Source organism: Dryas octopetala, chromosome 9 (genome assembly GCF_963921425.1).
Source record: "Dryas octopetala chromosome 9, drDryOcto1.1, whole genome shotgun sequence".
NCBI lineage: Eukaryota > Viridiplantae > Streptophyta > Magnoliopsida > Rosales > Rosaceae > Dryas > Dryas octopetala.
The window spans coordinates 19044389-19068024 of record NC_141374.1 but is presented as its reverse complement, the minus strand read 5'-3'; the positions used below and the strand labels follow the sequence as shown (position 1 = coordinate 19068024).

The window sequence follows — 23636 nt, the reverse complement described above, 5'->3', positions numbered from 1 at the left end:
CGAAACGTATACTTCCTTCACATTAATACATGCACGTCCACAATCCAAGAAGCCTCCAAGAAAGAGGGGAAACTAAAGTAATATCGAAACCAAGACCACGCCAACTAAGACATATCTCAGAAAAAGGACACAATTTAAACGAATGACAACAATTATTATCGATATAAAAGTAATAATACCAAAACATGCAACTACAGATAGGGTAACAAAAAGATATATGTAGGCAGCTGCCAAACTTGCCCACAAGTTTTATCAAACTTGCAAATAAAGAAAACCTCCCAATAAGGGGACAAGTAATATTTCTGTTAGCTAAGTCCATAATCTTTTTCTTTCTTTTTTCATTTATTTTGTGAATTCTAATTGATTATTCTTCTTCCATTTTATAACATACCTATATGTCTACACCTCCAAGGCCAACGAATCACAAACAGGGAATTACATATTTGAAGAAGCAAGAACCTCAAGAATTCTATATCTCAAAGAAAGAGAACCTCTACAATTACAAATGGAACAAAATTAACCAAATGTAAAATCAAATACAAAATTTGCATTGTAAGTTCAATAACCGAAATGACCCAAATGAGAATATCAAAATTAAACCGATACCTGAGAAGAGCTACTGGTTTAATGGCAAACGAGGTCGATGGTGGGTTGGGGAAAGGGAGAGAAATGTGAGTGATGAAAGTATTGTTGGGTCTTTGGATTTGGGGGAGTAACGCAGTGAGTAACGTAACGTTCTCTGAGTACGGTTTTGTACTTTTCCAGTCAAGCTTGCAAACTGCAGAATCACTGTGGAGGGTACTTGTCTCTCTCTGCGCGCTCATGACCCTCGTGCTATTGGTGAGTGTGTTTTTTTATATATATGATAAGTGAAAGTGCGAAACTCTCTGACTCTGTGGGCTCTGGGCCGAAGCCCAATTTCTATTGGACTGTGTTTTCCCAAAGCCCAGATATGGCCTCCAAAAGGCGCGTTCTTTAAAAAAGCCATTTTTTGGCCCATAAGAAATACCTATATAAAAGGGATGGCCCAATGATTAATTCTTGAAAACTGAAAACAGAAGTTTCTGTTTGGCTGTGGTTTTCTCTTTTTAAAAAACTAAATAAATAAACATGTTTTTAATAGTTTTCAAACCTGTTTTCTATATAATTCTGTAAATAATTACGTGTTTTTCATATTGTTTTCTGTTTTTGAGAACATAGATTAAACTGTTTTCGAATTAAAATATTTTCCATCAAGTTGAGAAAAAAGATTAATTGGACCAAGATTAGTGTGTTCCAAAGTTTCAAAGAGCATGCATGTGATTGTAAAAGGAATACTTGGTTTCTTACACGTAATTAAGAAGTTATTTTCTTTACTGATTTGATTTTTCTTTTTAAGATTAGGCCTAAACATTGTCTTAATTATAAGCTTAAATTTATAGATTAGTCGACCACAGTGTTCACCTAAATTCATGCAATTGCTTAATTTAATAACAATGTCACACTTGAAATCAAAGGTACGTTTACAACGTCTTAATTTCACGATCGTGCATCATCTCTAATAATGAAGCCAAGAAAGTCATTGAATCTTTGCAGAAGTGAAATTTCCTATGCAGTACGTACATGCAACTATATATGAAGCTTCCAAGCTTTAAGTTCTTTGTTTCGATCCTCTCCTTTCGTTTTTCTTAATTACTTTCCAAACATTACACATACTCTACGTATACATGCACACCAAAACTGATTTGCTTGTTTTTTGTCTTTTTCTTATTCTGCAGTTGCTACGAAGCTTCTTAGTCGTTTCTCTTCATCAAAGTTATATCCCATGCTTGCATATATGATGCATGGCATGGGCAATTGTTTTCATGCCAAATTTGATGTCCGAAACAAATCTGCGTAAAACTTATGTATTCCTTTTGTTGGAAAAGGTTATTTATTATGTGTATGTAAGTAGTAAAACTTTTATGTAATTAGTGTATAAAATTATCAGATTCAATCAGGTGTGGATGAGCGAACGTGCGAACATGTGGTATAGTATTCTTCTTTATTATATATATGAAAAGTAAAATTCTTATATAATGAATATATAAAGTTATTATCTCTTATTATATATAAACCTATAAGGTAAAATATAATAGGTAAATTTTTCTCATTACATTATAATAGGTAAATTATAATAGGTAAATTTTTCTCATTACATATAAAAGGTTACAAAAACTTAAATATAATGGTACTATCATGTCCATTTTATTAAAAAGATGGTGTTATTGTTATTTTATTTTTTAAGAGGAACGTAATTATTGTTAAACGAAATTAAATCATCTAAATTCAAAACTTTATGGGATTTGCGTGACAGAAAATATAGATAATGATGATATCACAGACATTAATATCTTTTTATATATTTGTTGTACACGCTGGGACTGTATGGTGCCGACGTGGTGTATGAGGATTGAATCTTAGTACAGATAAGCATGTTCCTAGTCCATGTCTCGTCATCGCTATGAGGGCGTGGTCACGTGGATGCATGAATGCCAAATACAAGACGAATCCTACGCGCAACCGTCCAAATAAGGTAAGCATATTCCTAGTCGATGTCTCGTCATCGCTAGTCGCTGCCCCACCACTTTCCAGATGTTATTTCCACTTTGAGAGCAGTTTTGCTCACCTCCTTTAACTCAGGTGTATGCTCACCTCCCATCTAAAATACTGCCACATGTTTAAAAAACTAACCATGAGTTAACTATTGTATTTAATTATTTATGATGTTATAATGATGAGAGAGAAAAATAATTTGACAACTCCTTTCTTATTTTATCCTTATCTTTTATTACTCAACTTTTTTTTATCATCTGTTAATTTCTCTTTTCTCTTTTATTTAATTATTTCTAATAATTTTTACTTTTTTTTTGTTTTTTTGCTCTTCTCCGGTACGCCTCTAGTATTCAAAAAATCACATCCATTTTTTTTGGGTCTTCTCATGTATACACATTTATCTATTTTTTTAATTAATTAAAAAATAAAAATATTCTAACAACACATTTGTAATTCGAAGAAAAAAATCATTTGCAAAGTTTAATCTAAAATGTTGGCCAAACAAAAATCTAAAACAACTCATTTACATACATAGAAAATCCAATAAAAAAGTTACATGAGTTCAAAAAAAAAAAAATTATGTCGTTGCAACTATTCTTCTCTCTCCAAATGCTGCAACAGCTTGGATTGACCTAAGAATTTGTTTAATCTGAAAAGGTCATGTATGAGACAAGAAAGAAAAATTCTTAGGCAAAAAAAAAAAGTGTTGTTGGATTATTTTTTTTAATTAATTAAAAAAGTAGATAAAATGTGTATACATGAGAAGACCCAAAAAAATTGGATGTGGTTTTTTGGGTACTGGAGGCATACTAGAAAAGAGCAAAAAAAAAAAGCAAAAATTATTAAATGCATGTGGTTTTTTAGATACTAGAGGCGTACTGGAGAAGAGCAAAAAAACAAAAAAAGCAAAAATTATTAGAAATAATTAAATAAAAATTAATAGGTAATAAAAAAAGTTGAGTAATAAAAGATAAGTAGAAAAGAGTTGTCAAATTATTTTTCTCTCTCATCATTATAATATCATAAATAATTAAATACAATAGATTAACTCATGGTTAATTTTTTAAACACATGGCAGCATTTTAGATGGGAGGTGAGCATACACCTGAGTTAAAGGAGGTGAGCAAAACTGCTCTCTTCCACTTTTCACCTAACAGTTCAATAAAAAAACATCTTTTAAGTTCTTAAATATTTTTCAAAGATCATATTTTAGGGTAGTTATTGTTGATTTGGAGGGTATTTTTAACTCAGATTTTAATCAATTTTAAAATTTATAAAATTTATCAAAATTCAAGGAAATTGACTGAAATTCTCATAGAATTTGTTATGCATAAAAAATTTATTTAAATCCATTAAAATCCATCACTTAATAAAATTCATGAATATTTTAAGACGCTTAAATTTTATTGAAATTCATGCATTAAAATATGAGTTAGAGACACCTTAATTTTTTAAAAATCTATTAAAATCCTAATTGAAGACACTTAGATTTCATTAAATTTTTAAAATTCATTAAAATCTAAGTTGAGGACAATCCCTTAAATTTGTAAATGTTTAAATTAATAATTTATTGATTTGTTGTATTTAATTTAACCGTTAAGTACAATAATTATTATTTCTTTCTTTTTAATGAAGTGCGATGAGTATTCATAAATGCTCCAAATTTTATCCTTCAAATAGACAACACTTTGTTATTTTATTTCAAAAGTAATTACAAATACCCCACTTAATGGCCATCCATTTTCATCTTAGATATCTATCTTCTTTACGCATGCTCTCTATTACAATTCCAATCACACTAATGTACACTACATATGTGTGATGCGCGCATCAACTCTTTTTTTATTATAATAGATGTAAACTTGTTTTTGTTGGTTTAAATAAAATACAATTTGACATTCTTGTGTTTAATGTTTGAGATGTTGTAGTCATGCATGCAAGTGCGTACATCATATACTAGTCATGCATACATCATATATAATTTGAGACAAAATGATTATTTGGCTCGGTTGTTAGCTTATTTGGAGCTTTCTCAAAAAATAAAGTACAAGTAAAAAATGAAAATATTCATATAGCCGCGGATATGTAAATTTTTACTCATGAGATAAAATGGAAAAACATACTTGGTCCTCCTTTCTACTCATCTCTTTGAAACCTTTATACAAAAACATTACCCTAAATATAAGGGTCAAACTAAAATATAAGGGATAAAACACTATAGGAAAAGAAAATTAAGTTAATGGGAGCAATTGACCCCTTTTACTCCTTAGTGGATCTACCAACATATACTGATATACAATACATTCATGTGTGATAAAACTATTTTTTCCTTGGTACAAAACTTTAGTTATGTATGATGTATCAATAAAAAGAGCCATACATTTTTCTTTCAACTTAATTTCTCTTTATTCATTTCCTAAACTGAATTTAAACAGATATGTATCAATACTCAACTTTCTTGTATTTTAAGAATCATTCCATATATTCCCTGCCTATTTTATTTTTTATTTTTTTTGGGTTTGAGTCCCCTGCATATTTTACACTTGGTTAGGCAGCCTTTAATAATTATATGAATTGCGCACTGTCGTTTTTGAAGAAAACAAACGAAAATTTAGGAGAATAACATATGAATGACGTCAACTCTGCAAAAACAGCGAGTGTTGGTTTTTCAAGTACGTTGGGCGCGTGTACGGACAGTCCCCACGACGGAAACGTGTATGCCTAGGCCACTCTACAAGTCTGCATCATGTTGTATATATTTTCATCCATTTCAAGCATTTTTACACTTAAACAAAGCTTAAATTCAGTCCACTCCTTGCAAAAACTAAGCAAATCAAAGCAGAGCAAAGCAAAGGGGTGTAGCTGCAATGGCGTTTCGTGGTGTTGTTGGGTTCGTGGGCTTGGATGACTTGAGCTTGGACTTGGCTGCTTCACTTCTCCGCAATGGCTACAAAGTCCAAGCATTCGAGGTTTCTTTCTTTTTGTTTGCTCAATTTGCTATCGTTTTTAGTCTATTTGTATTCTGCCTTTTGGTTTGGTTTGCTCAATTTCCTGGAAATAAAAAGAATAATTAAGAATCTTGGTTAGGAATTAAGAATTTCATTTCCGGAAATTCTAAGTGTTACATATTTAATGACGTAAGCACTTGGGGTTCTTAGTATTAGCTGCGATGACAATAATCTGCAAGAGTAGGACCAATGTGAATGTTGGTGGTGTCCCTTTGGCCACCCATACCCACCTGATATTTTGATTTCTATGGTTTAGGCAAACTGGGTATTGCAAGTAGGATCTAAGTCATTGTTGACGTGGGCACTTTTGGGCCTTTGGCAATGCATTTGTGAAATTGTATAAATTGACACCATTTTGAGTTTCATGGGACCTGGTAAACATTCAATCAGATGCTGGATGGTGGAGCCGAGGCTTTAATTGTACCTTGATATGGTCGGAATTTGGATCTGTCTTAAAGGGCATGCCCGCCTGGTTGTACCTCAGTGATGCATTCAGCCATTTTTAGTGCCCTGCTTTGTTACATATGGGGCCCAATTGGGTTTTCTGACTTTCTCCAACTCCAGTTATGAAGGAAAGAAAGAAAAACCACATGAAATATGTTCCCGTTAAATGTTTCTGGTCTGTCGGAGATATACCAGAAAAGACACCTGTGACCTGTGTACTGCTAAAGTTGTAATGTGGATTATGCAGCTACTCACGGATGATACTGCAGTCACAATATATGTCCACTCTCTCCCTAGATTAAATAATTTATTCACTTTAACTGGGTTAGAGGTCTTGGTTGTTAAAGTTTGGGCAAGATTTGGGTACAGTTGCGTATGTTAAGGTTAATTTCTATGGTTTTGATAATAAGATAAAATTTGAGTAATTATTCAATGGATATTGGTTAATAGTTCAAATATGTAAGAAAGGAAAAGGAAATGAAAAGTACTGACTCTAATGTGTAAGTTAAATCAATTTCATGGAGATTTATCAATATCTCAAGATTTATAAAAAAATCTCTAAGAGGAAGGGAATTTAGGCTGAAATTTAGAATATATTAAAAAAGTTGAATTTTTGAATCTTAAAATACTTATTGATCCTTATGAGATGATAGATTTAATTTCATCTGAATGCTAATAGGTGAATTTTCTTAATCTATCTAATGAAACTAATTAATCTGAATTTTTTCCTTAATATCTATAATTTGAAGGGTTCTTCTATTATTTGGCCCAGCCATTGTGCATGAAAAATGAGATGTGTACACAATTTTATTAATAGAAGATTAAGAGGCATTTAATTGTTCTTTGTTCATAGAAAGGATTAAGAAAATCAAGGTTATATCATATATGATGTGACTTCATACTTAAAATGAGAAATGGCTAAGTTTCTTCATCATGTAAGTTTAGTAGTCTAATTAATTTTTGCTCTATGTATCTGCAAGGTAATTATCTCGTTGGTAGCTCACTCTAAGAAACAATAACTCTTTTGGGGAGTGGTGTTAATTTTTAATGCAACTGTTCCATCTGCAGATGCATGAGCCTTTGATAAATGAGTTTTTAAAGCTAGGGGGGATTAGATGTGGCAGCGCAAAGGAGGCAGGGAAAGGTAAAGCAATATACATCATCATATTGATATATTTATTTGGATTGTAAGTGACATTTGGTGATTTAGAGATAAAATTCAAAGCTCTGCTTAGATTTAATCATAGAGTCATTATAATTTTTATGCCTTCTTATGGCATTTGTTGTCTCTGATATTCATTGAGAATGTGCCTTTTCTGGTTCAACATGACCATTTCTGAGGATTAACTTTCCATCTTACTTTGAAAAAAACGGGTTGACATACTAATGTTTCCCTCTCTCTTCTTTCTTTCTTTCTTTTCTTTTCTTCTATGGCTTGCAGACATTGCAGCTTTGATTGTGTTAATATCTCAAGCAGATCAAATTAATAATGTAACTTCTGGAAATGAGGGTGCTTTGAAAGGTCTTTTTCGAAGCTTCTTTACATTATTTCCCATATCCCATATTTTTTTCCAGTTACTTTATTGATATTCTGACTGTGTAACGGTATGTGAATGCAGGATTGCAGAAGGATACTGTTGTCATTTTTCGTTCAACATTATTATCATCGTATATTCAGAATCTGGATTTCACAGGCAATTTGAACCCTAATATTGTTGGCACTATATGATGTGTTTTCTGGAAATGAGTTTCTATCTTGTAATCTTTGTTCCCTGTTTGACTGCTGAGTATACATCTTTTTAGTAATGGTTTTTTCTGCTACTTGGTGAGGCATCTTGGTCTTCATTTGGTTGTGACCATTATTTTGGTCATTTTGCCAACTTCACTCATATATCTATTTTTTGACTATTTGTAATGTCTCATCCCTTCAAGAGGGACCTCATCAATGAGCAAAAATGAATGAACTCATGCTTTTTTTGAATTTTTTTTTTTATAGATTAATTGAATACTTACAATATACAATCATCCATTTCCTTCTGGATCTATAATGTTTATTTTGAAATTTGAGCTAACGCTTTTACTTTTATTGCAGATGAAATTTGAGCTAACGCCTTTACTTTTATTGCAGATGATTGCGAGACAGCTTATCTTGTAGATATATACGCCACAAAGGGCGTATCTGATGGTTTAAATGGAAAAATCATGGTAAGATTACTTGCTCATCCTTAGCCTTCTCCTTTCTTGCTTGTAGTGGTGGATGTGATGGTTCTCCCCTCCCCCTTCCCCCCAAATCATCTAGTCTATTTTGGGTGGAGTGCTGATGTTTTTATAACTCCTTAGATTGCTTCCTCAGGAAGGTCAGACGCTATTTTAAAGGCACGGCCTGTTCTCTCTGGTAAATATTGATTCAAATAAATGAAAATACTCATACTGGAAGATACTTTTGATAAGCCTTTATTTCTAATGTCTTTATTTCATCTCAGTCAAATTACTTTCTCTTGCTTACAGCAATGTGTGAAAATCTTTACACTTTTGAGGGTGAAGTTGGTGCTGGAAGGTGCGTGTTATTCTTCATCTTGTGAACCTTTTTACATAATTAAGAATACAATTAGACTGCATTTTCTTGATGTGTATATGTGCAAGTTTTCTCCATATAAAAGTGAAAAACGTACATTTTGTTTGTCCTTAATGTGTTTTTTTGAAGGAAATAATTACTCAATTAATTTTTGAGATTTTGTGGTTGTGTTCAAAATCCAAATATATATTATATATATTTATCTCATGATATTCTAGTTTTCTTCATATTGCAGCAAAATTAAGATGATTAAGGAACTGCTTGAGGGTATTCATCTTGTTGCTTCTGTGGAGGCTATTTCTCTCGGTGCTAAAGCTGGTATTCATCCGTGGATAATCTATGATATCATATCTAATGCTGCGGGAAACTCATGGTTTGTGCTTGTGCTTTAAAGTTGTTATCTATATCTCTTTCATGACAATGTTTCATGTTTTAAAGTCAAACTTACAACACAATTTTGTACTTTAAGTGCTATACCTTAATGTAGCTCACTAAATATTTAGGATGCTATTTGTTTTCCAAATTTTTCTGAACTCTTGTCGAGAGGATTCAGATTGTTCAGATATAAACATTTTATCTGTAGTGAAGACACATCAGATTTAGGTTTATGAGAATATCATCAGACCTAATATAAATTACTCAGTTTTTTTTTTTAATTTTTAATTTTTAATTTTTTTTTTATTTTATGGTTTTAGGGAATAGAAACAGCAAATATATCTACAGTCTAAATTTATGTGCTGGAGCAATTTTCTTCTGTATCCAGTAATGATTAATGAGATACTTATATTATGTTAACGTATGTTTTTATCATTTCATATTATGCCACCATTTTAAGTATTTATTATTGATTTAATTGATTATCCATTTCATATTATGCCACCATTTGGGGGTTGGAATCATGCCACCATTTTGTGTTAACGTATGTTTTCTGATTGCAGGGTTTTTAAGAATCATGTCCCTGAGTTGTTAAGGGGTACTGCCAAAGATAATTTACAAAACACTCTTGTTCAAAAATTGGTAAGATATACTGCAATCACTCTTGTTTCAAGCTTTGTATCACTGCCTCACTGGGTTCTGTTCTAAGTGCACTTTTTGTCTTTTATATTTGGATCAACTTCAATCAATGGCATTGGGTGTTTTCTGTCTAAAGAATCTCAAAATCACATTATAATCTTTCTTGGCGTTTGAATTGTTGAACTTTTAGTATAGTCTTTTTCTTGGTGCCTTTAATTGTGTTTTCTCATTACATAAGACTCATGAAATTTTCCATGTTAAAGCGGGTTATATTGGATCTGGCCAAATCGCTTACTTTTCCTCTCCCACTTTTAGCAGTTGCTCATCAACAACTTATTCTTGGTACGGAATCCTTAAACCCTATCAAATTACTTGGTACTGTTTGATATTTGGAAGACCTGCTTTGTGCTTAATACTTTCTCATACATATCCTTTTTCAGGGTCTTCACATGGTAACACAGATGATGAAGATGCCACGTTGATTAAGGTTATTTTATATTGTTTAGCTAAAAAGAAAATCTGATTAGAGGTTTTTTGTGGCCTGAGTTCCTCCCGTGTTACATTAAAAGTGTTTTGAAAGATGCGTTTCATTTATTAACAGCTACTTGTTCTTTCTTATTTGTACACTGTACAACTGTTGTACAGGTTTGGGAAAAGAAACTTGGAGTGAGAATTTCAGATGCAGCAAATGATGAGGCTTACATCCCTGAGCAATTGGCAAGCCACATTGTTGCCAAATCAGATACTGTGAACCGAATTGGATTCATTGGTCTTGGAGCAATGGGATTTGGCATGGCAACTCACCTTTTAAAATCAAACTTTTCTGTTCTGGGTTATGATGTAATTCCTCAGATTGCATTCTTATTTCATTAAAGATGTTGGACTAAATATATTGATTTAAGGTGCATATTTAGACTATAGTTTAAGATACCACTAGAACTGATCTACTTTTCCACCTTCTTTTGGATGCAGGTATATAAACCAACACTAACTCGATTTGCCGATGCTGGTGGCTTGGTTGGAAGCTCTCCAGCAGAAGTATGTAAAGGTAATTGGAGGCATATTAAAAGTTCTAGAAGTAGAAAGCAATAGATAAATTAATGTTCTATAAAGCAGTTTATCCCTACTTCACAAATTCTTCTAAACCTTTTTTTTCCTTGTCTTAATGTCGAAAGTGATTCATTGCATGATTGTAAAATCTCATGCCTCAAAATGTATTTCAAATTATATATCATTTGATTTAGTTTTTTTGGGTAATTGGGTAATTTGCCTAAGTATATCCATGGAGAGCTAGAATTGGATTTCGGCCCCATATCAACTATTGAATCTCTAATTAAGTTTAGGGTTTAGCATGGACACATGATGGTTTATTAAGAATAAAGAAGTGAGGATATAAAAATCAAATGGGGCATTAAAGCTTCATCACTTGACAAGACTTACATGGTTAAAGACCCATTTAAAAATTAGTTTATGAATTACTGGTTCCTTCTATTGATTATAGAATTATGAGAGAATCTTTGAAGCATGTACATTGATACATGAGCAGAAGCCTGAAGATTGGCCTTTTACATTATCTTTTGCATTGCAGGTATAAATCACCTCTGTATAGTTTCCATATTACCATATTAGTATTATGGTTAAGTAGATGCTATTTTGTATTCTATTTAAAAGAAAATTTCAGTTATATATAATGTCCGTATTTGGTGCAATAACCTATTTGTTTCTGATGCATATTCTCTCTAGATGTTGATGTACTGGTAATAATGGTCACAAATGAAGCTCAAGCTGAGAGCGCTTTATATGGAGATTTTGGTGCTATTTCAGGTAAACAAATTCTTCTCAGATACCTACTCTGTTTTTCATTAGCACTAACCCCATATTCGTGTGTTTTATAGCACTTCCATCTGGAGCTTCTATTATCCTTACATCCACTGTCTCTCCTGGATTTGTGAGCCGACTAGATCAACGCTTGCAAAGTATGTCTGTATGTGATGTTCTTTTACACACACACACACATGCATATATATATATATATATGTAAATATATACATACTTATCTAGATATCTATAGAAATACAGATATATAACCATATATTTCTGTCCCAGTTTTTGGCTGTATCTTACTTTTCGTTCCAAACCTTATTTAGTTTATTTATTGATTTTATATTTCCTCGGACCATGTTATTATGCTTTACTTTGTGTTGAAATCTTAGTATTCCTTATGCAAATGTTATAGATGAAGGAAAGAGTTTGAAGTTGGTGGATGCTCCTGTTTCGGGTGGTGTTGTGAAAGCCTCCATGGGGACACTTACGGTGTGCAAAAACAACCATTGCTTTTATCCCAATAGCTTGTGTGAATATCGCTAACCGATCTTTGAACTTATGTGTCTTCCTCAGATTATGGCATCTGGTACAGATGAAGCTCTTAAGAGTACCGGTTCAGTACTCTCAGGTACTAAGCATGTACTATAAGGTTCATCAGTAGAATTTCAGTTTTTGGGCTGTAGGGTTCTGATAAATAACTTTGTAATTGATACTTGGCTATTTACTATGAACAGCATTAAGCGAGAAGCTTTATGTTATCAAAGGAGGTTGTGGGGCTGGAAGGTGGGTCAATGTTTGTTTATATCATGCATTTCATTGCCTATTCACATGATTATAGGTCTATGATATATCCACTTTATTGTTGTATATTTGTTCAATTTATGATGCATATCGTTCTGGTTTTCCTGAGGAAGTGAAATTTTCATTACTCTATTCCTCTCATATTTTGTTCTCCAGTTGTGTAAAGATGGTTAATCAACTGCTTGCTGGAGTTCATATAGCGTCAGGAGCTGAGGCAATAGCATTTGGAGCTCGATTGGGTCTTAATACAAGGATGTTGTTTGATTTCATCACAAATAGTGAGGGATCATCCTGGTAACTGCTTCCTTGATCTAGCTCTTAATTTCTGAAACCTTAAATTTGTTTCATTGAACATGCAAATGTTTCATCTAATTGTTTCTATGATTCTTTGGTCCTCCTACTCTGAGAGGAGATGTGTTGTTGATGTCCAATGTCCACCATGATAAATTGTTTTGGTTTAATACGGTTTCCATTAGGATGTGAGCAAATAATTGTTCTCCTTCTCACATGTGAGCCTCTCTCACCACCAGCAGGTCCAGCACGTGGAATTCAACACTAATTTGGAGATTGCAAGTTGCAATCATAAAGATTCAAACTTAAAATCTCTTTTGATACCATGATAAATTGTGTTGGTTAACACCACTCTCAAAAACTTAAGCTTGAAAAAATTTATGTTACAGGATGTTTGAAAATCGTGTTCCGCACATGCTGGACAATGATTATACACCACATTCTGCGCTTGATATCTTCGTGAAGGATTTGGTCAGACTGACATCCACTCCATCCAGAATTTTTCAATAGAAACAATTTATAATTATAGTAATACGTGATTTTCTGGTTACTATAATCATATCCTATATATCTACAGGGAATTGTTTCTCTTGAATGCTCATTCCGAAAAGTTCCACTTCATCTTTCGACTGTTGCCCATCAACTATTCCTGTCAGGTGCTGTTTACTTTTCTCTCTCTTTAAATACATATGGGCTTATGCTCTATCTTTTAGTTTCTCAGACTGTGGAGACATATTCCATGAGTTATTGGGGATATTTAATAGTCATGTGGTCAAGCACATTTCTCATCAACATAATAACATGTCAGAATATGTACTTTTCAAAATTCTTAAAATCTAAAGCTTTAATGAGATGGAATGGTAAAGATTAGTCTATTCTTATGACATTTGGTGTAAAGTCTTCTGTAGAAAACTGTCAGGTGATAAACATAATACTGAAATGTGTAACAGAAACCAGAAATACATACTTGTAAGTTGTACATACCTGGGAAGAGAATTCATACATACAGAAACCAGAAACCAGAAACCAGAAATACATACCTGGGAAGAGAATTCTTTTGCATTTAATCTGACTAAAGCTGGCCCTTGGATTCCTTTTTAAGTTTTTAGCTTGCATATGGAAACTAATACTTGATGCAACTGTTTACCAGGTTCTGCTGCAGGCTGGGGTCGGCAAGATGATGCTGGTGTGGTTAAGGTATGGGCAAGTCTTGTTAGTCTTTTCTTTCTTCTGAACGAAGATAGTTTATTCAGTAAATCTAAACATAAGACATGAAAGAGTATCTAACCATAATTCCAGACATAATAAATCTTTCTGCTGTTAGCTTTTCCTTGCTGGAAACCTTTTGACATATAGCTCATTTTGATTTTACTATATAAGTTGAAACATAAAATAATGGATACAAGGCAAGAGAACTCTTAGCAATCCCCCTCCAGGAGGGTCTGATACCACTAGTAGGTTTTTATAAAAGCAGATCCATCATAGAGATTAATGACAAAATAAATCTCTCTCACACACACACACAAGAGAGCACAAAATTGAACATAGTTTGTCACAATCTTGCCTATGTCCAAGGACAAGAGAATCCACTACAATATAGTGAATTACAGAGATATCAGAGTACTACAACAAACCTGAGCACTGAAATCATGATCTTCTGTATCTCACTTGTGGTTTCTCAAATCTTCCTTACCTGTCTATCAATGTGAAACGACTCCCTCACATTCCTGATTATTGGCTAACCACATACTAATACATTCACCACAAATTACTACCTTGAGATCTCCAGTTCAGTATTATTTAACATATCTTATCAAAATTGAGCAGTGGAACTTATCTTTTGAATCCATTCTGCCTGTATCCTGCATTTACTGTAGCCTTGCAGAAAGGTACCACCATGCCAAAAGGGCTGGTGGTGGCAGCCAGTGGTTTAACTAGTACTTTGGTATGCCTGTAGGTTTATGAGATACTCACAGGTGTTAAAGTAGAAGGAAAACTTCCGGTTGTTAAGAAAGACTTTGTCTTGCAATCTCTTCCAGTTGAGTGGCCAGTAGATCCCATTGGTGAAATACAGAGACTAAATCAGGCCACTTCAAAGACTTTGGTTGTTCTTGATGATGATCCAACTGGAACTCAAACTGTACATGATATTGAGGTCTTAACTGAATGGTGAGTGTCTTTAATTGTCTTATGTGTAACTCTGTAAAGGTAGAAGGAAGCCATGTATACCATTTTATTATAAAACGAGAAGACATTCCCGAGTTGTTATAAACTGTTATTTGTTCTTTTCAGGACTGTTGAATCACTAATTGAGCAGTTCAGAAAAAATCCTACATGCTTTTTCATTTTGACCAACTCTAGGTCCATGAGTTCTGAGAAGGTAAAGACCTTTGTGTAAACAGTTAAACACAATCATTGTTCAATCGATAAATCATGTTTCTGATAAAAAAAAAGTATTTCCTCGTTCAAAAATGTGCATCTTACTCCAAGGAATGCTTTTTTTTTTCTTTAATTGCTTCCTAGCCATATTCATTAGTGTAGAATTTTTGTTTTTACAGGCCACTGCATTAATTAAAGACATCTGCAGAAACCTACATACTGCAGCCAAATCAATTGAGAACGCTGATTATACAGTAGTTTTGAGAGGTGATTCAACTTTGCGTGGCCATTTCCCAGAGGCAAGTACTATAACTTTTACTATATTTAATTATTTACATCATAGAGTCAGTCAACACTATTGAGACTTCTCACATCATGGAATGTGGTCTGTTTAGGAAGCTGATGCCGCTGTTTCAGTATTGGGTGAGATGGATGCATGGATCATCTGCCCCTTTTTTCTCCAAGGAGGGCGTTATACTATTGGAGATATACACTACGTTGCAGATTCTGATCAGTAATATCCATCTCTCTTTGTGTGAAAATTCATAATAATGATTTAATGCTGAATATAACATTGCTCATGGTTCATGGGGTCTTTAGGCTTATCCCTGCAGCGGATACAGGATTCGCTAAAGATGCTGCTTTTGGCTACAAATCTTCAAACCTGCGTGAGGTCTAATTTTTATATTATGCTTGAAATGAACAGCTTTAAATATCACTCTGGATCTTAGTTTGAATTGTAATTTGCAACTTCTCTGATAGTGGGTTGAGGAGAAAACAGCTGGCCGCATACCAGCCAGCAGTGTTACATCTATATCTATCCAACTTCTAAGAAAATGTGGGCCAGATGCTGTTTGTGAGCGTCTATGCAGTTTGCAGAAGGTACAGAGTAACCACACAGAAACCTGCAATCACTCACTCTCTTTCACTCTCTCTCTCTCTCTCTCTCTCTCTCTCTCTCTCTCTCTCTCATTCATTCAAAATACATGAATTGCTTATATATCTCTACCAGTATGATTTCTGAGCTATTAATAATATATGGTTTAATCATGGATGAAGGTGTATCCAAATGCATCCACATGAGTAGCATAGAATGAATAAAATCAACAGTATTTCAATCGAATCCCCTTCTTGGTAGAGGCTTAGTTGCTTTGATTAGCTTGGGGACATAGATTTAAACTGCTATATTATTAGGGAACATTCTAAGATTGGCTTCCTTTTTAAATAAAAATTGTACTGTCTGTAACCGATTTGATGTGAAACAAGTGTGTGATTAAGCAAACATTACAAAGATCAAAGAAAAACAATCCCTGCGACAAATGAAGTTACTGATAAAAAATAGCATGTTCTGCCACTCTATGCCTGTTACTAGCGGTTACAAGATCCGTAATTTTTATTGGTTTACATAAGAAACAAATTCATGTCCGGAGAAATAGAATTTTGATAGATAGAAACATCTGCATAAGGATGAGAAAATGGTAGGATCAACAAGAAAAGTGAGACACACTAAGCCGGGGGAGTCTTGATAAAAACATCTAGCATCTTATCTTTTTTATTTTGAATAGTGGGTTTTATGAGTACAAATTGCAACATTGTTTGTCAAACTTTCTGTGTAAGGCATGTCTTAGTAATTATGAATGAAATATCTCGTAGTGACATATTAGGTACTTATATCCTATGATTCTAATTTGTCAAATGGAACAGGGATCAACGTGCATAGTCAATGCAGCTAGCGAAAGAGACATGGCTGTTTTTGCAGCTGGAATGATCAAGGCAATTCCCTACTATTCTTATACCTTATTATTTTTTTCCATATCCCTCTGGTATATTTTGATCAAATTGTGGGAGGTCCTTTTATGAGTTTGTGTTTGATGTGACAGGCGGAACTGAAAGGCAAGCGTTTCTTATGCCGCACTGCTGCTAGTTTTGTTTCTGCCAGGATTGGAATTATCCCCAAAGCTCCAATTTTGCCTAAGGATCTAGGAATAAACAAGGAAAGGAATGGTGGTCTGATAGTTGTTGGGTCGTATGTTCCAAAAACAACAGAACAGGTTAAACTGGTTATCTGGATATTTATTGTGTGACTTCCTGTCCACTTTGTTAATATTATTTTTATGGCTCACACAGTCACACTTATAATTCACAGGTTGAAGAGCTTAAATTACAATGCGGACAGATTTTGAGAAGCATTGAGGTGACTAAAGACAATTTCTGTCTGTTGTGAATTTAATTGCTCATTGTTAAGTTATTGTTGATTCCAAACACAAAACTGTAATATATCGTTTTCTGTGTTAGTCTTTCTAAACAGGCAATTACAAATAAAATTATCCTATTATTTACAGATATTATGATTAACGCTGAAATAGGAGTTTGGAACAGAACTTGCTTGCAATTGTTGGCCATTGGAAACTGATTCAGATTTTGCCTAACCAGCACATTCTGACCTCTTGAAAATTCCAAGTCCATATATTATGTAACTTTATTTTGTGAGCACAAGGTCTCTGAATATGCCTTCTTCACCATCAATAGGTTTCTGTTGCTAAGGTTGCCATGAGGACTACGGAAGAGAGGGAGGAGGAAATCAGAAGGGCAGCTGAGATGGCAGATGTTTTTCTTACAGCTCAGAAGGACACTCTAATAATGACCAGTCGGGAGCTTATCACTGGCAAAAGTTAGTCTCCTTTTTTCCTTTGCAAGAACTACATTGAGAGCTTGCTCAGCTATTGTCTATATTGAATTGGCCAAAAAAAAAAAACACAATTTTTTTCCCTTTTTGTTTTCCAATATAACATTTGTTAACTGTACCTGCTAATTGTCTCCATTTGTTAGAGTGAATTTGTTCGACCTTTTTTTTTTGGTATCTGTTGTAAGACTAAACAATGGAAAGTTTTAGTAAATTATTTAATTATATAAAATATATATAAGTTTTATCCTGAAGTGGCAATTTATTTTCCATTGGGCAGCTCCCTCTGAGAGTTTGGAAATCAACTTCAAAGTTAGCTCTGCGCTGGTGGAAATAGTTAGACGAATAACTAAAAAACCTCGTTACATTCTTGCAAAGGTACTTCTACGTGTTCCTCTCTCTCTCTCCCTCTAGCATGCATAAACACACTTTTGCATTGTCAGAGCTGCCTTTCCTCTCCAAACTACAATCCCTTACTTAAACTTAGGGGTTCAATTGAAAAATAAAACCCCATATGTAATGCAACATTCAGTTATTGATGCAAAACTTTTAAGGGCATAGAGTTTTAATCCACAAGATTCAGAGTGGAGGTGAATCACTGGGCTGATCCATGGGTGACTTTTTCACACCATCCGCAGATTGTGTTTTTCCTCTTACTCATGAGAAAAGAAAACAAAGAGTCCTAGAGAGGTTAGGACTTGAACATGAAACTTAACCCAAAATTGCCTTAATATGACTCAATACCATTCATCTAATGCTGTTGCTTATACATAATGAATTCATAAATATCGTCACTATATTTGTATGCATGCTTCATATGCTATGGACTTATGAAATCTTAAAAATCACCACTGTTGTACCTGGTTCTGTCATGCTGAATTTTATACTCTACTTAGGGTGGAATCACATCCTCTGATCTTGCTACGAAAGCTCTTGAAGCAAAATGTGCCAAAATAGTGGGGCAAGCCTTGCCTGGTGTTCCCTTATGGCAGCTAGGTCCCGAAAGTAGGCATCTGGGAGTTCCATACATTGTTTTTCCTGGTGAGTTTTGGAGTTTTCAAATATTCTTGTGCTAGATTTACTAAAAGTGTATGGTGTGGTGGAATATAAAAATTGTAGTTGGTCCACATCCTAAAAGTTTAAGCTTTTGAAGACAATGGTAACTCAACAAAATGTATCATGGCATCAGGGCCAGAGATTCTGAATTCAAATCTCTGAAATTGTACACTCAATTTTACATTGAATTTCACATGTTAGGATCTCTAGTGGTGGGGAGACACCTACTCGTGAGGGAGAGTGTTAGAATACAAAAATAAAAGTTGCCCCACATCCTCATTCTTACAGCTTAAGCTTTTTGGAACAGTTGTAAACTAACAAAACTTATCATATTGGACTTATGATACTTAGATCTTCTTAAAATTCTCCATTCTTAGGTAATGTTGGTGACAGCAGAGCATTGGCAGAGCTAGTCAAATCCTGGGCTCGTCCAGTGAGACTTTCATCAACCAAAGAGCTCCTTCTGGTAAGGATCATTATTTGAAGTTTCATAACTTTTTAAAAAAATAAATAAATAAATAAATTGGGGGAGGGGGTATCTGAACTTGGAATCTCTCCAACATTGTGGAAAGAAATACCACTTGACCGATAGCTAGTTGGTACATAACTATTTTTTCCCTTGCATACTAACAATTTAATCTATTTAAAGAATGCAGAAAAGGGTGGATATGCTGTTGGAGCATTCAATGTTTATAATTTGGAAGGAGCAGAGGCGGTTGTTGCTGCAGCAGAGGAAGAGCAAAGTCCTGCTATATTACAGGTTAGAAGCAGTAGAGTATTGGATGAATGTAGTAGATATTGCGAATAGCCCAATGTTCCTACTTCCTACATTACATATTGCGTGATTATTTCTCTGACTTGTCCTCACAAGTATGAGTTTCAAACTTAAGCTTGGATATATGGCTTGTCTATAAAAGCAACTCCCCAAGATCTACACTCACATTACCCAACTATATGCTGGTTGCTAGGTCCTAATCAAACCAAAGATCCTTTTAAGTAACTTTTAAGATTCGAAGGACAATAATACTGATGCAACTTAATCTTTTCTAAGCACACAATTTAGAAATTCTCAAATGTCCCAAATTGCCGCATGAGGTGATTTCACAATTAGACATTCACTGATTGTCAATTATTTATCCAGATCCATCCTGGTGCCTTGAAGCAAGGAGGGATCCCGTTGGTTGCATGTTGTATCTCTGCTGCTGAACAAGCCAGTGTAAGTGGCATACCACATCCTAAACATGTGTTTTCAAGTTATGACTTTTTGTTATTTTATTTTAATTTTAGGCTGTCATCTGAATTGATGTTCTAAAACTGATTTCTGAAGGTATCCTAAGATAGAAGCCTTTTTTTTTTTAATTGAAATTTCTTAGAAGTTCTAAAAAATGATTGAATATATATGATTTTTATTTTCATTCGAATGTTTGCCTATATAATATTGAAATTTTTCTACATCGACTTTACGTCGTTATTACTGAACTGCTGGTTTTACGGTAGGTTCCCATAACTGTGCACTTTGATCACGGAACTTTAAAGCAAGATCTGGTGGAAGCTCTTGAGTTGGTAAGTTGACTTTTTACCATTTGATCTCATGTTGCATTGTTTTGTAGTCAGAATGTAATCTCTTTAACATTATAGAGCGTTATTAATTGTTTTGCATTCTTGAATTCTTGAATTTATCCTTGCCAGGGTTTTGATTCAGTCATGGTGGATGGATCACATCTTTCCTTTACAGAAAATGTTTCATACACTAAGTTTGTAGCATTCCTGGCTCACTCTAAAGGCTTTCTAGTAGAAGCTGAACTAGGGAGATTGTCTGGGACAGAAGATGATTTGACTGTTGAGGATTATGAAGCAAGGCTGACTGATGTTAAGCAGGTTATCTTTTTCTTCCTAAGTTTTTGAAATCATCTTTCCTTTTTTGTTAAACATTTCCAAACTCACCAAAAGGCCTCAAGAATTTCAGGCTCAAGAGTTCATTGATGAAACTGGTATAGATGCTTTGGCAGTGTGCATCGGAAATGTGCATGGGAAATACCCTGCAAGTGGCCCAAATCTGAGACTTGATTTGCTTAAGGTCAAGTATATTAAACGTATTCCTAATAATTCCATTAAGGTTGAGATAATTACTTATTGACTTTTGTGCTATTACTGGTTATTGGTCTGAATTCTAATTTCATACTACATGGGTATGCCAGCCCTCTCCCCCCACCCAATTCCTCATTATCTCGGTTACTGATTTCAATTTCCCCTTATTAGGATTTGCATGCTTTGAGTTCGAAGAAAGGAGTCTTCCTGGTGCTTCACGGAGCTTCTGGTTTGTCTAAGGAACTTATAAAGGTAAAAAGTTTATATATATGTACTAACTTGAGAAACAATTTGGGTTCTTAGGCTTTCATTTAAAAGTTGAAGATCCTCAACGATGTTTCCATCTGTATTTGAATTCTGCTCTGTAGGAGCTTAAACTGACAGTGTTGAAAAAACATTGATGGCTGATAATGTGTATATGAACTGTTTGACTCCTTGAACAGGAATGCATAGAGCATGGTGTGAGAAAGTTCAATGTAAATACTGAGGTGCGGAAAGCTTACATGGACTCCCTTAGGGACCCTAAGAAAGATCTAGTCCATGTTATGGCATCTGCAAAAGAAGCCATGAAAGCAGTGATTGCAGAGAAAATGCATCTATTTGGTTCAGCAGGAAAGGCATGATGGTCTCTGCAATTATTAGTGAGCATCAACTGAGTTCTGTGGTATTTTTTTTCTTGTCTTCTCCCCTGCTTTATGTTTCATCTGTAATTATAGTAATTGGGAATGGTTTCTTGAAGCCAATATTAATTTTAAGTCACCTATTCAGGGACGTAGGACTTTACATTAGGTGATAAATCGTGAATTGATTTGTAAGATGCATCACATACGAGCATGTAATCACATGTTCCCAACAGTTGAAATTATTGTAGAAGTAATAAAAACAGCTCATATAATAATTGGGGACCTAATAAAGAACAGTCTTTTCAATTTTCTTTGGTTCATCTTGAATCTTGATTATGATGTTTGCTATATTGGAATGCAGAAAAGTTGCCTAAGGAAGAAGATATAGTTTATGAGATAAACCAACAAATTCTAAAATAACATATCTTTAAAACTCAGACCACATAGTAGAAGACATATACAAGAATTTTGATATACCTTCCTAATGACAACTTAAGTTTGAATATGATAAGTACTGCCTGATCATTTGGCCTAATCTATCCTCCATCCTGAAGTCCTCTGCTTTTGCTCTTGGCTTTCTTGGTTTCAAACTGATGCAACAGTGTTCTTTCTCTTTCTTTTCCAGCCTTAACCCTGTGAATGCTCTCTATGAGTATGCGTTTATTTCTGAAAACATTACCCTTCACCTTCATGTACATGTTGTGGTACAGCTGCCCATCTATTTTCTCAAATTCCCGGTACTTGCGGAGCAAACTCCGCAATACTCTTGTTCTTCTGATCCACAGAACCTTTGATGGCAGCCTTGCCTCCTTGGTTCCCTTTCGCCTTCCATAACCGGAGTGCCTACCTTTCTTCTTTGATTCATGGGCTTCCTTAGAGCGTGCCTTCGAGTGGATTTTCATTGGTTTCCTGAGGATCAAGCCATCCTTTACAAGCTTCCTAATGCTCATCCCTGCAATTCACAGTGCTTGCCTGATTATCCAATACTATATATTGAGTAAGAAAGAATATTTGAAATTAATACGTACTGGAATTGGCCATGGAAATGTCATTGGTCTGGTTGGGATCGAGCCACGCTCTTTTCTTACCACAGTTGAGTATGTTTGCGGCCAGCCGCTTTTGCAGCCTCAGTGACACCATTGGTATATATGTATACTTGTTTCTTTTCTCTACTGCTACTGCAAGTAGTTTTGATATGAATTATAGTAAGTAGAAATTAGTCTTGCTAGCTGTGCACAAGTAATTAAGAGCTAGCAAAAGTTGTATGCATGCAAGTAGAATAGAAATTTGATTGTAAGAGTAAGATGGATATACAGAACAAGAAATGGAAGAGAGATTGTGATTCTGTGTATGTGTGAAGGTACTCGAGAGGAGAGTAATACTATATAGATGCTGTATATATTCCAATTAATTATTCATTCCCAGCAATAATTAATTATATTTATGCAAAAGAAATGAATATAAATTGCCGAAACATTTGAAATGTATGCAGATGTTACTTGGGAAGCAAGTGATGGTGAATCACGTGCAGTCGAAAAGAATTTAAAATTTGTTTTCTTTGTTTCTTTTCTTGGGGCCAAAGTATGAGTGTGTGTATGACCAACGTTGTCCAATATAGAATAACTCGTGAACAGCCACACATTTGTCTGGGATCATTGAGGTCCGTTCCCAGTATATATGGCTTCTCTACTGAAAATTAACTCCATAAATATTGTTGGTTAGACATAAATCACGAAAAATTCATGCAAAGAAATTTTTATGTGTCCTCTGTTTTTATTGACCAAAGATTATTTAATGGAAAAACTTTTCCGCAGGTAACTGCGTAAGAAAAACTTAAACAAATCATCCACTTCATCAATGATTTTTATTTTTTTTTTCAGTATTTTGTTAAATAGATTCAAAATTATTTTTTTTATTTTTTTATTCAGTAATGCTACACTTACCACATTTTTATACCACAATTTCATACCACTTTACATGGCATTCATGCATTGGATACTAAAAAATAAAAAATAAAACCTTAAAAAGAAAAAAGAAATATCCTTCCAGTAAAGTAATGACACATAAAATGGTATACAAATGTGAAAAAAAATGTAAGACAATTAACATTATTGTAAAACGAAATAATAAATCGGTTGTTTTATTTATTAAAAGAGAAAAAAAATTGGAGGATAAGTACGATGTACCAGATCAGAGAGATCGCAGGGAGAGAATCAGGTAAAACTAGGAAACATGTCGCAACATAACTCGGAGAGATGACGTCACTCCTTGATCAC

At 34.1% G+C, this 23636-nt stretch overlaps 2 protein-coding genes across 3 annotated transcripts; one reads left to right on the top strand and one right to left on the bottom strand.

The window, feature by feature from the left end:
- The first annotated feature begins 5341 nt into the window (after nucleotides 1–5341).
- LOC147275334 (ketose-bisphosphate aldolase class-II family protein) lies at nucleotides 5342–21680 on the top strand. 2 transcript variants are annotated; one of them, XM_086228437.1, is made up of 42 exons: nucleotides 5342–5543; nucleotides 7095–7170; nucleotides 7468–7548; nucleotides 7646–7720; nucleotides 8155–8231; nucleotides 8367–8421; nucleotides 8535–8583; nucleotides 8837–8974; nucleotides 9540–9618; nucleotides 9879–9957; nucleotides 10056–10102; nucleotides 10261–10455; nucleotides 10588–10663; nucleotides 11359–11439; nucleotides 11511–11591; nucleotides 11852–11928; nucleotides 12013–12067; nucleotides 12174–12222; nucleotides 12397–12534; nucleotides 12921–13002; nucleotides 13109–13187; nucleotides 13682–13728; nucleotides 14489–14700; nucleotides 14824–14911; nucleotides 15090–15213; nucleotides 15310–15424; nucleotides 15511–15583; nucleotides 15673–15792; nucleotides 16615–16683; nucleotides 16791–16961; nucleotides 17057–17104; nucleotides 17440–17581; nucleotides 17874–17971; nucleotides 18490–18634; nucleotides 19027–19115; nucleotides 19299–19409; nucleotides 19791–19865; nucleotides 20147–20212; nucleotides 20339–20527; nucleotides 20616–20726; nucleotides 20909–20989; nucleotides 21181–21680. In XM_086228437.1, exons 1-42 carry the CDS (start codon nucleotides 5442–5444, stop codon nucleotides 21358–21360), a joined length of 4125 nt encoding a protein of 1374 aa, XP_086084563.1. In that variant the 5' UTR covers nucleotides 5342–5441; the 3' UTR covers nucleotides 21361–21680. The 2 variants fall into 2 exon arrangements, with proteins under 2 accessions (XP_086084563.1, XP_086084562.1); XM_086228436.1 differs by having other exon boundaries at nucleotides 5343–5543; nucleotides 15090–15209; nucleotides 15306–15424.
- Nucleotides 21342–23601, bottom strand: LOC147275333 (large ribosomal subunit protein eL19y-like). Its single transcript, XM_086228439.1, has 3 exons — nucleotides 23547–23601; nucleotides 22389–22538; nucleotides 21342–22312 (listed from the first exon to the last, which is right to left on the bottom strand). Exons 2-3 carry the CDS (start codon nucleotides 22498–22500, stop codon nucleotides 21897–21899), a joined length of 528 nt encoding a protein of 175 aa, XP_086084565.1. The 5' UTR covers nucleotides 22501–22538; nucleotides 23547–23601; the 3' UTR covers nucleotides 21342–21896.
- Nucleotides 23602–23636: the final 35 nt, after the last annotated feature.

Excerpts from the sequence above, each read along its gene's own strand:
- LOC147275334 (XM_086228437.1), top strand. The coding sequence starts at position 5,442 with ATGGCGTTTCGTGGTGTTGTTGGGTTCGTGGGCTTGGATGACTTGAGC. Across the intron at positions 13,729-14,488 it reads ATGATGCTGGTGTGGTTAAG|GTTTATGAGATACTCACAGG; the intron begins GTATGGGCAAGT and ends GTATGCCTGTAG. Across the intron at positions 19,410-19,790 it reads AAAGTCCTGCTATATTACAG|ATCCATCCTGGTGCCTTGAA; the intron begins GTTAGAAGCAGT and ends TTATTTATCCAG.
- LOC147275333 (XM_086228439.1), bottom strand. The coding sequence starts at position 22,500 with ATGGTGTCACTGAGGCTGCAAAAGCGGCTGGCCGCAAACATACTCAAC. Across the intron at positions 22,313-22,388 it reads CATTTCCATGGCCAATTCCA|GGATGAGCATTAGGAAGCTT; the intron begins GTACGTATTAAT and ends TGTGAATTGCAG.